The sequence below is a fragment of the Urocitellus parryii genome, chromosome 4, assembly GCF_045843805.1.
Source record: "Urocitellus parryii isolate mUroPar1 chromosome 4, mUroPar1.hap1, whole genome shotgun sequence".
Lineage (NCBI taxonomy): Eukaryota > Metazoa > Chordata > Mammalia > Rodentia > Sciuridae > Urocitellus > Urocitellus parryii.
In genome coordinates, this window is record NC_135534.1 from 160,652,620 (window position 1) to 160,668,415 (window position 15,796).

The 15,796-nt window shown below is 36.8% G+C and overlaps 1 protein-coding gene across 1 annotated transcript in view; it reads left to right on the top strand.

Annotated features, from left to right (window-relative positions):
- Adamtsl1 (ADAMTS like 1) overlaps positions 1–15,796 on the top strand; it is a 904,315-nt gene that overhangs the window by 685,847 nt on the left and 202,672 nt on the right. Inside the window, exons 8-9 of the mRNA XM_077797045.1 lie at positions 2,991–3,148; positions 14,287–14,398. Coding sequence (XP_077653171.1) covers positions 2,991–3,148; positions 14,287–14,398 — 270 coding nt within the window. The remainder of the gene's footprint in view (positions 1–2,990; positions 3,149–14,286; positions 14,399–15,796) is intronic.

The window sequence follows — 15,796 nt, forward strand, 5'->3', positions numbered from 1 at the left end:
AAACTGAAATCTCCTATGTATTAAACCAGGGCCCTTATATATTAGAATTCAGGATTAGAAGGTAATTAGAAACCCAAGGATCCAAGTGATAGCTTTAGCCCTCCAAGGTTTGTGCAAAAATTGATCTCTAGTCATGCCAGGGCAGCAATGCACAGTCAGATTATTTTTTTATTACTGCTTAGTTCGTTTTAGATGTACATCTGTAAATTACAAGCAGAAATTTATAGGCTATAAACAAAGGTGAAGGTGGAAGAGATTATGCTAACATTTTCTAAGAAATTTGATTTCATTTGAAGGCTTTCACCTCACTTGGTCCCTTGAGCCCTCTAATCTCTAATCTAATTGTTCCTGGATTCACACAAAGACATCCCTTATCTTCTCTCCTTCTCCTCTCCCACACGTCTATGAAACCAATTTAAATAGCAAGTATTATTTTTTTAGTAATTAGATTATAATGAAACCATGCTAGAAAGATCAACAAGAGGAAGAGAATCAGAACCTGTGAAAGTTAATATAGCATACTCTAGTCTTCAAAAATAAAAATAAATATTTTTCATCAAAAAGATAGGATATGAAGGGTCCTGTGAAACAAAAGAATAAGTGAGGTACAGTTTAGGCAAAATGAAAAAGCACTGATAAGTCACCTTATATTGATCCAAATTATTTTCTATTTCTGAACAATCTTATAAAAGCATTCACATGACAAAGTTAATATATGCATGTATAGTATTACTGATCAAATGATTTGTTTTTCCCCTTGAGAACTGGAAAGAGCTAACTGATGGTGTAACAACCCCACTCAGAAACAGTATTTTTGTCAGCAGTAACAGAGACAGAAATAAAATATTCAGTCTGAGATTACTATTAAGTGGAGGAATGACTCCTCATTGCAGAAAAAGATTTAAAAGGAAAATTGATTTTTATAAATATATTAGTCTCCCAAGTTTCCTGATTACATAATCACCAAGAAATTGAAGAATTGTCCTTATTTGGTTTAATTGATTTGCAGATTATAGGTAAAGACTGAAATAGTATTCATAAATGCTGAAAAGCAATATGTGGTCTGTTTTTTTTTTTTCCACCCAACACGCATACTGTTGGCAAATGTAGCTGGTGTTTTGTTTTGTTTTGTTTTGTTGCTGTTGTTGTTTTGCATTTGGCATGTATTTCAGCAGAATGAATGTGGAAGTGATTCCCTGTTTCTCCTGCAGCCCTTTTGCCCTTTATCCCCAGAAGCTGGTTCAATATGGGACTAACTTAAATATTGAGTGCTAGATCAGAAGAAGACTAGGTGATCTTGTCCAGCCCCAGCTCATCTTTAATCAAAAGTACATCGAGAAGAACAGCTGGGAGACCTCTTCATAAAATTGAATCAGATGTTCAGATCCAGGCCTAGACCTCCAGGATTTTTCCAAAACTCTGTTAATTCATGTTCTGGAGCTATTTCTGCAACTGCACGTAAGGCAGCTTGAGGAATAAAGACTGGAGGAAGGAGATTCAGCACTGCGGCTTTCCTCTTTTGATGATAAATATGATTCCCGAATCCAGCGTCCCCTTGAGGTTCTCCTGTGGGGCCCTGTGTCCTGTGGGGTTCTCTCCATCCTGGGGCAGAATGGTAAAGCCTGACATATCCCATGAGAAGGGCTCCACAGACTTCATCAGACGGTCACTGTGCATTTAGTTGAATACCAACATTTTCCATCTTTGGTATTCCTTAGAGTAGAGAACTTGAGGTAGTCTGAATCTCAAATAATAAAGTACCAAAGACTTTAGGTACTTGAGTACCTCCAGAGACCTTAAAATTGTTTTTAACACACAACCCCAATCATTAAACAGATAAGAATACAGCCCTCCTAACTGAAGCTGTGGTAGGAAGCTTGGAGCACCACACAAGCCTTCTGTCTTTCTGATGAGCAGGCACTGCCAAGACCAAAGGTTTTGTGCAAGTTTTAGAAACCCTTAGACTTAATCCTATTTTTCTTCATCTCCCAGACAATTTCTCTAGATCCCCTGTCAGTCACAGGAGAACATAGTCTTCTCTGGCATACACATCATAAGCCATATCATCCCAGCATGCTCTGATTTCCTGCAACAAATGATGTTTCATAGACTCTGTCATTGGCAAAATTCAGATTTAAATGCTGCAGGAAGCAAGTTTTCTTTTTGTATCAAGTACTTATAAAATACTACATATGTGTATAACATTGAATTAGTTATCAAACTTGATTTTTTAAAGAGAAAAGGTAAAAAAGAATAGCCCCTGTCTTTAAGCCACTACAGTTTTGGTTTTTGGTACCAGGGATTGAACCTGCTTAACTACTGAAACACATCCCCAGCCCTTTTTATTTATTTATTTATTTAAATTTTTGACACAGGGTCTTGCTAAGTTGCTTAGGGCCTCACTAAATTGCGAAAGCTGGCTTTGAACTTATGATCCTCCTGCCTCCGCCTCCAGAGCTGCTGGGATTACAGGTGTGCGCCACTGCACCTGGTCACTATAGTTTCTTCACCCTGAGCAATAGCATATATGAATTAGCAACCAGAAAAAAAATTTAAAAACTCAAGTTAATGCCTAAATATAAAGCCTCACGGATGCTGAGGCAACTCTGAGATGCGCCTGGGATCTCATAGGACAAAAAAGAAAAGTGAAGGATAGCCCAAGCTGAGGGCCATCCAAACAAAAATCACTAAGATATGTATGGGAGATGGTTTAATCAAAGAAAAAGGGTTGCTGTAGATTGGTGTTTCCACAGGAGGTCATCTGGGCAAATCAAACTTTTTTGTGACAGGAGCCTTGAATGCTTGGCTAATGAGTTTTAAAATAATTTTATTTGTAGCATAAATTCCTATGTGATCCAGAAATGCCTATATATTTTATTTCTATCACAATTTCCATAGCTCAAAACTTTGTTACATGAACTGTGCTTACATGTGGTCTGTGGTAGCCCCGGGAACATCTCTCTCTCCTCTTCATGTGTCTGATTACATAGATTTGGAAACCAAAACCCTCCAAGGGGCTAAAGGTGAAAACAGCCTCAGCTCTACAGGCACATTTCTCGTGGACAATTCTACTGTGGACTTCCAGAAATTTCCAGACAAAGAGATTCTGAGAATGGCTGGACCACTGACAGCAGATTTCATCGTCAAGGTGAGCCCACTTAGGTATCTTATTTTCAAGCTACATCCAAACTGATGGTACTTACTATCTCCCAAAGAGAAATTACACATTAAGTTTTGATATATATTTGAAAAGGCTATTTGTTACCCAGGAAATATTTAATTCAAAGTTATTGATCAGGCTACATCTTAGACTTAATAAGAATATATTATTTTTAGGAATACCTTTATTTGTATATACATGCACATACATATATACATACACAATATACATACACATACACTCATGCATATATGTGTGTATATGTCACTATGTATATGTGTGTATGTATGTATTTATAAACATATATTTATATATATTGTTTATATATATATGTATATATATATTGATATATATCAACAATATATATAAATATATGTTATTGATTAAAATGACCCCACCTAAGAATCCAGGGTATCATTGGTCAGGGGATATAAACTTTCTAAACAATTAGGATAGAGTCATTGCCTCATAGAGTATGTATCCTCGGTAAAAGTAAAATACAAACAGATTATCCAAGACATAGGTTTGGTCCACTAATCATGCTTGCAATGGCAAGTTCTGTTTTCTCTTTTCCTGGCAATAAGACTAACTTGTTTCCTTCTATCAGAGCTTCCCTACTCTTCAAGGTAATATAAAACACATTGCTGGAAGCAACATACACATTCTGTTGGAAAAAATGCACACACTGGGAGAACGTTTGGGAATCACAATAAAATAAAACATATTTTTTGCTTCAGTAGGTCAGGAGGACCTGAAGGATTTCAGCTGTAAAGCTGTAAAACTTGTAATGTGTCCAGGACTCCATAAATTTTTTTTCATCATGGGACTTGGAGCCAGAGGACATTTGATTTAAGCTAAGACTTGATGACCCCATGGCAGCTGAAAGTAAAAATGCATATAGGAAAATGTGATAGGCAGTGAGGCTGGAATGGAAGAAGGGTTGCAGAATTCTGTCCTCTGTGCCTAAATGCATGGTAGCTCTTTTTAATCTAGTCCAGATGCCAACCACATGGATATGGACAAGAAGCTACAAACCATTAGAGATAGCTCACAATAGGAATTATATTGTAGGAATTAAATAATTTCTGTTAAGTAAGCAAATTCAGAAAAGAAATGAGATATGTCTTTACTCTTGGAAGTCCTTAGAGTATGTTGAATAGATCATTTATACCATAGTAATTTCCCCAATGGCCTTGCAAGGGTTCATCTAGAATTGAACTCAAATAATATTATACCTTTTTAAATAGTTCATAGCACTGTCAAATACATTTCATCTATCTAGTTGTCTTCTGTGCACCACTACTTGGATACCCTATAGGCCCAATGAGCTCAACATATTTAAAATTGAACTTGTCTAGCTCTTTTAGATAAGAAGTGCATCATCTATCCAGGCAAGTCAGAAACCTTTGTTTCACTCTGATATCACCTTCTCTTAAACCAAACACTAAACTTTGCCTGGTTTGCCTCTATTCCACCTCTCAGGATTTTTTTTTTTTCTTCTCCATCCTTGCTGTCTCTGTCTTACGTAGTTAGGCCTTTCCATTTTCTCACCTGAGCTAATACCATGGATTCTGAGTAGTTTTCCAGCCTCTGATCCATCATGTATGTTGCCTTCAGAATGAGTTTTTGAAGTCATAATTCCACTTTTCATAATCCTTCATAGTCCCTCACCACTACTCACTGCTCTGAAGTTAAAATGCAAATGCATAGCATAGTACCTATGGGTACTATCTAGTATATGGATTCTGCCTACTTTTCCAGCCTCACCTTTAATGTTGCCCTGTTTCAGCCAGTGAATGACTTCATGCCCTCACACCTTCCTTGTCACAGGCTCAGTGGCTTTGTAAAGCGCAGTGTTCTCTGCCTGGAATGCTCTCCTTTTTTTCTTGCATTCTCTTCAGTAACTCCTATTTGTTCTTTGATTTCTTCTTCCAGAAGTATTCCAGAACTTCATCTCAAATTTCTATTTGCATTAGGTTTCTGTATTTGTATTCATATCTCCATAAGAAGAGACCAGTGAGCTCGAGCAAGTGCTGGGTGGATAAGGAATTTTGCACAAAGCAATTGTTTGAGAAGAGCAGATGCTGACATCAGTTTTACCCACCAGAAAACTTAGCTTCGGGGAAGTTAAATGGCACCTAAGTTTACACTCATGGTAAACCAGGACTAGATCACATCTCTTTTCTTCCAGCCCAAAACTCTTTTCAGTATTCTATGTTGCTTCAGTACTTTATTATTTCCTCTTAAGAGTTCACTAGAAAACATCAGGAATCAAATAAATGTAACCTTATTTTAAGATAAATTATGTAAAATTAAAGTGAATTTACATGTTTGGAAAAGAGCCAGATAATTTCAGAAAATATAGAAGAAAAAGAAGAAAAATACCTTTTTTTCCAATGATTTGTCATGAAATAACTTTTTCTTCTCCAATTTTCCTCATGAAAATTAGCCTTTGATTAGCCTTTGATTTATAATTTTTCACAATTCATTATTAAAAATTATATAATAGTATGTAATTTGGCTTTTAATGTAATTCAAAATTTAGTCTCTTCTGCATTATATATTTTTTATTAATCAGATACCCTTTATAAATTTAAAAGGCAGTGTATCTAATTCTTAAGCCAATTCCACATTACTAAACTTCATTAGAAAGAATCTCTTCTCTATAATCAGCAGCATTCCATGTGTATATGTATTTTCTTTATCTATTAATCTATTGATAGACACTTAGATGAATCACATATCTGCCAGTATAAATGATGCTGTAATAAACATGGGCATGCAGATGTTTCTTCAAATCGCTGATTTCATTTTCCTTTAGATGTAATCCCAGGAGTGGGCTTGTTGAAGCATATGATAGTTCTACTTTTAATTTTTTTGAGGAACCCCCATATTGTTTTTAAATAGTTAGACCACTTTACATCGTCACCAACAGTATGGGAGTTCTCTTTTCTATACATTGCTGCTGACACTTATCTTTTGTCTCTTCTATAATAGCAACCATTCTAACAGACTTGAGGTGACACTCATAGCAGTTTTGATTGCATTTCCCTGATGAACTCATGATATTGAGAATTTTTTCATATACCTGTTGGCCATTTACTCATCTTCTTTTGAGAAGTATATATTCAAACCACTTGTCAATTTTTATTTTATTTATTTTATTTTTTTGATACAGAGATTGAACCCAGGGGTATTTAGCCACTGAACCACATCCTAGCCCTTTTTATTTTTTTATTTTTTTCATAAAGGGTCCCAGGTCTCCTGACTCACTGGGATTTAGGTGTGCACCACTGTGCCTGGTTTTGGTGATTGTTTCTTTTTTTGGGCTGGGGGGACCAGGGATTGACCTCAGAGGCACTTGACAACTGAGCCATATCCCCAGCTCTATTTTATATTTTATTTAGAGACAGGGTCTCAGTTGCTTAGCACCTCACTTTTGCTGAGGCTGGCTTTGAACTCACTATCCTCCTGCCTCAGCCACCTGAGCCACTGGGATTACAGGTGTACACTACAGCACCCAGATATTGATTGTTTCTTTTACAGTATAAAAACTTTTTCATTTGAGGTAATCCCGTGTTTTATGTTTTTGCTTTTTTGCCTTTGCTTTGGGGGTCATATCCAAAAAGCATTGTTCAGATCAAGGTTGTAAAGCATTTCTCAATGTTTTCTTCTAGTATTTTTATAGTTTCAGGACCTACATTTTAGGTCCTAACTTTTGTGTATGGTGTGAGTTGATTTTTGTGAAGAGTGTGAGATGAGGGTCGAATTTCATTCTTCTGCCTACAGATATCCAGTTGTCCAGACACCATTTATTAAAGAGACTCTCCTTTCCCCAGTGTGTGTTCTTGGCAACTTTATCAAATATCAATTGACTATAAGGCCTAGATGAATTTCTGAATTCTCTATTCTGTATCTTTGTTCTGTCTTTATGCAAATCCCATGCTGGCATGATTACCATAGGTTTGTAGTAGATTTTGAAGATAGAGTTATGTCTCCATTGTTGATTTTGGATTAAGACTGCTTTGGCCATTCAGGGTTAAATAGCAAATAGTACAAGTGTTCCTTCTTCTCTCTATTCTTGCCAACACTTTTTCCTTTTATTTCTGTAAAAATATCATTGGACAGAAATTAGATTGAAGATCACTTTAGGTAGTATGGACATTTTAATGATATTAATTCTTTCAATCCATAAACATGGGATATTGTTTCATTTATTTCTCTCTTGCTCAATTTCTTTCTTTGGTGTTTTGGTTTTCAGTGTATACACAATTCAACTCCTTGGTTAAATTTATTCCTAGCTTTTTTTTTTTTTAGTAACTATTATAAAAGGGAAATTTTTATTTGTTTTTTGAATAGTTTGTTTTTAGTGTATAGAAATACAATTGATTTTTGTATGTCGAATTTGTATCCTTCAACTTGACTGGATTAATTTATTAATTTGCATAGTGTTTTTAGTGGATACATTATGTATTATATTAAGTTGTATCCTCTTTTTAAATAAGATTCCCAGGAATTACAAAGGGCCATTTGTCAATCTCTTCATGGAACTTTATTGTCAAAATACCATTTATGCTTTTTTAAAAGGAAATGACTTTTTTTGGCACAAAAGGGAGATTTTCTCACAACAAAGGAATTGTTACTTATTGCTATCAGTTCCAAAAGAATGTTTTAGGATCTCCTTTTCCAACCACCTTTAAATCTTTCTCATCTTGCTTCCTATGGGAGCATTTCTTCCAAAAATTTAAACTTTATACATTGACTGAGCAAACAGTTTTGGCAATACCAGTGTAGTGTGGTAGAATAGATGAGCACTCTAGAATTTAATATATCCTGCTGCTTACCAAGTGTCTGACCTTGAGCATGTTGGTTTACTTTCTTGAGCCTGTTTACTCATTTATAAGATGGTAATATAATACTGCTTCCTTCCAATAGAGACCTTGTTATGGATTAAGTGAGATAATATATATAAAAGTAGATAGAATCAAATTACTTCCTTCCTGTCTTTTTGAAATACTTTAACCTCCAGTCAAATCAATCACAATATCCTCTCTACACAATAGCAGAAAGAGACTTCTCTGAAGATGATCAAAGATTCATCTATTTATAACCAGCTTTCTCAGGAACCATTTGGCAGATATAACCATTTTAATATAAATGGAAATGAAAGATGATGGTTGTGACATCTATCAATACATTAATCATAGGGTGATCTGGCTATTGGCTGGATGACTGGCTGACCGGCTGACCTAGTATTCCCTTCCTTTTTTTTCCCCATGTTCTGTGCATCTTTTCTGAAGCTGCAAATTCAATGAAAGATAATGATCTTTCCTGGTAGGAGAGGGTCTTTCTCAGTCAGAATTCCTTCCTTCATTAGAACCTCCAACGTAGCTCTACTTGTGAAAACAGTCAAGATAATTTTGTATGTGTTCTGGTTTTGCCCACTTGAAAAACTGAGTCCGAAAACCAGATTAGAATATGATCAAAGTATGTTACATGCTGTATGATATGCCACAAGGAAACACATTATCTTTATAATTAAAACATACTACTAAAAATAAATAAATAGGAAAAAAAAGACAAAAAAAAGGAAACCAGATTAGATAGAAAGTGAAGAGAATCCAAGTTACTCATGTAGTAGAGGTATACAGCCAAAGAGAAAACAATAAGCATATGCAGAGTTAAGACCATCAATCCACAATTCATGTACTGGATGCTGGAGAACAGTTATTTCCTGAAGAGAACAATTTAAAAAATGCATTACATTTTTATAGCTGGAGGATTTTGTTAGGAATATTTGCATCATCTCAACTTTCCCCAAAAAAGCGTTTTGTATGTCTCTCTGTGTGTTTTATAAATTAGCAGATATCATTGGTAGGTTTTCATCATGTGAAACATGATGTTTTGAAGATATGTACATTGTGGAATGGTTAAGTCTACTTAATTAACAAATGTGTTAGTTCACAAAGTTATCATTTCTGTGGTTATAGGACTAGAAAATGAGCCTTTTTAGTATTCTAAGGGAATAAAAATCTCATGGTTTCCATTTGTGTCAGTTCAAGTATTAGGCAGAGATAATGCTCTCAGATTTTGTTTTGAACAGCCTTTAGCATAACCCCAATTTTTTTTTAATACCAGGGATTGAACCCAGGGCACTTAACCACTGAACCACATCCCCAACCCTTTTTTATTTTTTATTTTGAGACAGGGTCTTGCTAAGTTGCTTAGGGCCTTGCTAAGTTTGGGGCTGACTTTGAACTCACGATCCTCCTGCCTCAGTCTGCTGAGTCACTGGGATTACAGGTGTGTGCCACTGTGCCCAGCTCCAAAAGGTCTTTTTATTATTATTAGGAGAATTATGAGGAGAAGCCTTGAAAGAAGTAACATCAGCAAAGTAATGAGAGTTCAAATTTTACTTTGCCAGTAAGTTTATGGAATTTCTCTCTCTCTCTCTCTCTCTCTCTCTCTCTCTCTCTCTCTCTCTGTGTGTGTGTGTGTGTGTGTGTGTGTGTGTGTCTGTGTCCATCCTTCTTGTGAAAGAACTTTGATACTTAGGGCTGATTGACTGTCCTATATGATATCTTCCCTCTCTTAGTTTACAATGTCATTTGGGAAGTAAAAGACTGAATAGAGAAGTTTGAAATAATAATGTATATAATTGAGTGCTGAAGTAAAAAGGGCAGGTGGTAAAAGCTACAGATATTCAGATATTCACTATGCTTAAAGGTGATTAGAAAGCATTCTGAGAAATGGGCAGCCTGTGAATCTTGAGTAATATTGTAATAACCAATTTTTTCCTCCAGTGGAGGCTAAGCTTTGGCAAAATTTTAAGCCCTGATTGGTTTTGCCCTGCTATCCAGCCTGTTCCAGATGGTCTCCTCATACCATTTAACCTGTGCTCCTAAAGGGAAAAAATAATTGTCCTAAAGCGAGGGTTCTTGAGGGTAAAAGTTGAAATCAGTGGTAGGAAAGCAAAGAAATAAAGGTAAGTAGTGATTCATTTTCCTACACAACTTTTACACGTAATGATTCCTCCATTCAGGATTCCCCTTTTTGCTGATAGGTTCCAAGAGTTTAGAACTGAGATTCCAGGACTCTAGGTTTCTTTCTGGGTTTCACAGCCAGCTTTGAGATACAGAGCCAGAGAGCGGAGTACTTGTTTTTTTCCTGCTGAGAGTGCAGACCCCTCTGCAGTCCTGCTGGCTGGCTTGCTCTGCTCCTGTGCTTCCTCCATCTGAGCACTAGGATAGTCTTTCCAGGATCTGGTCTGCTCTGTTTCTCAGCATTTCCTTCCTGGCCCATCTTTTCCACCTTCTTAGTTCCTTACAAACGGCACATCTGTTGTTCCCAAAGAGACATCTCTGGTCCACTGTGTTATTGCCCAGGGTCCTGGGCAGCTTCAGCCATAACCAACACCTCTCTTGAACTGTAGGCCTATGGGCTGAACTGCAGTATATTTTTAACTGAGGTCTAGAGTGCTAGGAGGACTAGAAAACTCAGCACAAAGGGGAAATTGAATACTCACAACTTTTATATCATTTTTATCTAATAATCTCTAACCTTAGTATGTCCAACTGCTAAAATGATCAGGTATTCCAAACAGTAGGTTGATAGAATCTATACTTCATCCCAGTAATAACTGGCATTTTTACAAGCCCTTTACAGTAGACTAAGACAGACTTGACTAGACTAGACCATCGGTGGCCCTGAGAGCACTGTCACCAAGTCAGCCCTGAGGATACACGGTAGTGGGTCACCTATGCTTCCCTTTGCCCGCCTGCTCTCATCAGAGCAGCGACTGAACTACAGCCATGGTGGATTAGGGGCACCCTTGCCACCTGCCTCCCTGGGGCAGAAATGTCTACAATATCAGTAAGAGAAAGCAATTTAGTTGGGTAACCAGAAGCTCACAAATTGCCCTTTACTCAACAGAGAAGAAAAATGCTTTTGCTGACCTTTATCTGGGAAAGCCATCGTGTACCTGCTAATGTCCTCATGTGTTTATTTCTCCTTGGTTCCTTTGATTGAACTGGGCCACACACACGCATTCCCACTGTCTTCCAGCTCTCCCTTGACAATGCAATCAATTGCTGTTGACGGGGGCCAATTTTAGTCTTCTCATCTGCTTTTAGGTGAGATGTCATTACATTGCAGTAGAAACACTGAGACATTGTAATTATGAGAAAAGCTTGGTTCAGAACTTCTTTTTTCTTATTAGCATAGGGAGGTCAAAATTACATATGCCAGATGTGTTCAGCTCCTTACACCAACATTCTAAGGTGTCAAACTGAAGCTTTCAGCATACTCTTGAGAATTAGCACATGATGATTGAGGATTCAGAGTTTATGAAGGTGCAGAACTAATGATAACAAGGGGCCAAACAGGCCAGAATTAAGAAAACCAGAGGAAAGGAGCATGGCAAGCTCATTGACATGAATAATATTTGGCCGTCAGAGTTAGACATCAGATTGGCCTCACCTTTGTTATTTTAAGGATTTGTTTCTACTTTAAAATGAAAAATTAAGAAAATACTATGAAGACAGATGCAAGAATACAACTAAAGATAAATGTGTATGTATCATCACAATACCACTGTGGAGATTGCATGAAACTATGAAAAGATTGGCAGCTTTAGAGCTATGTAGAACCATCTTTCTATTCCATAGCTGTGTGGCCTTCAATAAGTCACTGAAACTCTCTGAGCCTAATTTTTCCCATTTCAACTTAAATATGGAAAATAATATAATACAGTTTTAAGGTTAGATTTAATGTAAATAAAATATACCTCACATGTGGTAGGCATACAGTAAGTGCTGCTTGTTACTGTTATTGTTACAGAAAGAATGTGATTATAGAGAAGGGGAAACCAGGAATGTTATCCATGTGACCAAAATCAAGCAAGATTATGTGGCCAGCGATTCAGACACCTCCTGACTGGTTTTATCTATTTAAAATAAAGAGGTCCCAATCCAAGCCAGGTCATGCACACCCATAATTCCAGCAACTTGGGAGGCTGAGGCAGGAGATCACAAATTCTAGGCCAGCCTCCATGACTTAACTAGACCTTATCTCAAGATATAAAGGACTAGAGTTGCAGCTCAGTGGTAGATGTCCTCTGGATTCAATCCTCAAAATAAATAAAGAGATCCTTTTACATTTCTAATAAATAAAGAGATCCTTTTTCATTTCTAATCTCTTCAAATGTAAGCATACAGCCTCAGAATTTATGGTTCTTTTTACAGAACTTACTAAGAGCAATATTCTTCCCAACCAGCTTATTTTCTTTCCTTCGACATGGTGTTTGCTAGCCCTCCCAGTAACACCAACTCTCCTCCTCATCCCTTTTTTCCTCTTAGGCTTCTATTGGTAACCTCTAGGGAGCCAAAAAATTACTTGCTCCACCTTTTTGCCTTTAACCAGACCAAAAGGCAAGCACTGGTCCCAGAATGAAGCTTCTCCAAACGTGGTGATGTTCCATCCTCCTGGCTTTGGCTATAAAGAGATGATGCCCACCCCACCCCACCCCCACACACATTCTTAGGACTCAGTTTCTAGCATTGTGAAAGGGACTCATAGCAGGGAATAGTGTCTCCGGGTTTAAATGAATTTTCTGATATTTTCATTTTTTTCCAAGAGGCTGCAGTAGCTTTCTAAGTATGATAACCACACATGTCAAGAGAGCTAGGGGTTTTTGTGAGCTGAAAAAGAAAAATTTTCTAAAGAATGTTATTAATTCTACAATTCTGTATCCCTAAGATACCCTTTTCTAGGTCCGCTGTTTTCGTTTTAAAGAAAGGAATTGGATCACTGTCTATTCTAATTAGAGTGCTCTGTGAATCAGCTGCAGTATTCTATGAGATGATCAGTAGGTTTTCTTCCCTCTTTTTTTTTTCTTCACTAGCAGTCCTAGGCATTCTGAGGAATATTTCCATATTCCCATCCAAATTCTAAAAGCTGACCTAGAGTTTGGCACTTACCAATTTTTCTTGGCCCTGTTTCTTCAGTATTCCTATTTCTCTTACATCCTAGGTGTTTAGTCCACATGTCAAGATCAGTAGCAGAGAAGTGGGCTATCTTTAAAATAACCCAAGGGCAAGATCCATCAGTTTACCCTACATAAAAGGAGTTGGAACACTGAGAAAGCTTAGAAATGCTTAACAAAGACAGGCCATGTGATTCAGCTGCACTTGATACTTCTTTATTTATAATGTAGCGGGGTAAAGAGTGATCCTCTCAATTGTCCGTGGAACTCCCTTTAGTACAATAAATAGTCCAAGTCTTGCCCAACAGTCTAAATATCATAGGGCGCGTCACTCTGTCTTCATGAGATTAATTGTTCATGTTAGGTACTTTTTCCTTCTCTTTCAGTTTGAGAATGTTTTCTCAACCTTATACTTTTAAGAGTCATTAAAGAATTCTTGTCTCACATTCCCCCTTTTAAAATAAGGAGTTGTGATTTCCATTAGCACCAATCTTATTTGAGAGTAATTGTTTTTATAATATAAATTGGGGTTTTTAATGTTTGGTTCTTAAACTACATTTGAATTGCCTGGTTATCTGGGCTTGGGCCCAGGAATTTGCATTTTAGCAAGTTTCCAGCTGGTAGCTTTGTACATTTAAATATATAAGTCACCAAATTGATAAGAAGCCTCCTAAATGTGTCTGAATTAATTCTTGAGGTTTTTTTTTTTTTTTTCTTAACCACAGACATTTATCTTTCATTTGGGGCAGTGTCTGGCATTTATAATTTTCTTAGGGCAAATTGTTTATTCCCCAGCCTATGTTTTAAAATGCACATGATTTTACTTGAGATATATATATATATATGGAATGAAAATGCTGGCTTGAGATAACATGGTGGCAGAATCACAAATTGAGATGTTACCATTACCATCCTTTATTTTTATGGCAACAGAACTGAGAAGGTAAGGACAGTGGTGACCTAAGCAAGAGCCATTTGCTGGTTGTGTGATAAGATAAGCCAAGTTACCACTGCCACTTCTGTCCCAAGGCAGTTCCTCACATAGCCCAAGACCTTCAGTCCCTCCTCATCCAAAGTTGTTCTGGGATCCAGGAAGCACCACCCTGGCACGCTAGTTCTTCAACTTTCCTGTTGTCTCCTGCAGATCCGTGACTCAGGGCCCACAGATAGCACGGTCCAGTTCATCTTCTACCAGCCTATCATCCACCGGTGGAGGGAGACGGATTTCTTCCCCTGCTCAGCAACCTGTGGAGGAGGTAATGGTGTTGATTTAACCTAGACACTATGGGCTTCTGAGAGCAGCAGCTGACTATTATAAGAGTGGAATAACTTCTGCATGGAAGAAATGGACTGTTGGGTGGACCCAATCCCTTCTTCTCAATGGAGACAAATCCTGAAGCCCTCCTGTAGGGCAGACCTCAGTGGAGATGCCACACACACATCTCCTTCTGCAGATACCCATGAGAGGGAGCAGTCCCCACTTCCTTCCTTGATTTCATGGAAAGCCCACAATAATTTGGCAGCAGTGTTGTCCTAAGGCACTTCTGGTTGAGTAGATGTCATTTATTCAGGGATCAAGTGAAGAGCGTTTGTCAAGGTGACTTGATTAGAGGAAATAGTCTACTACCAGAACAAAAATATTGCTGACTTAAGGTCAGTCATTTTTTGGCTCTACCCCATGCATTAAAAGGAATGCCATGACTTTATATATTAATTAAAATGCATCTCTTCTGAAAACTCAGGAAGTGAATTGCTGTCTCCACTCTATCACAACTGAATCATGAATGGTATTTTGTGTTATGGGAAAATGTTTTGTTTTGTTTGTTTTTCTCTCCCATTTTCTGTTCTTTATACTTTACCTGACTATATAATATTTGCTCTGCATTATTTTATAGTAATTTATGTTGTCATTTCCCTATAATAAATCAATTAGGTCATTTAAATCTTCCTACTATTGTTACATAATGAATAACTTCATTCTTAAGTATTTTTCTTCTTTTAGATGATTTTCTTGGGATAAGTGCTCAACAGTAAGGACACTAGATAAAGCAGTTTCAGAAATTTGGGGCCTATTGGCATATATTACCAAACTCTTTTCTGAAAGGCAACAAGCAATATGTGAATATTTTGGATTAACTGCCAACTTTTATAGATTATCTTTTTAAGTTTTCCATATATATAATATATATATGGATATATATATATATTATATATATAATATATATATAATATATATATCTTTGAAAATTAGCATATCAAATACATTCCACCCTAGCTTCAAATGACTGACTTTAAATAGTTTATCAACATAAGCATCACTAAATTAGTTAGGCAAGAGATAAAAGGATGATACTACAAAATAGAGACAAACAATAATTCAATTTTTGGGGGGACAGTAAGAATATATGAGGTAGTTCACCTTTAACTGTCTCCATACATACCATGTGAACAAACCACTAGAAATACTGTTCTACAGAGCAGTGTTGGATTTTAGCTTAAAAGTAGTAAGTCAAAATGCCATCAAGTGCCTATATTCAATTGTTAAATAACTACTGACTCAACATTTTAAGCACTTCAATTGAATCGCTTTTGTGGTTGCTCTATCTATCCTGAATAGAAAATTGCTTTGTTTAAAAATAATCTGTCAATTGCTT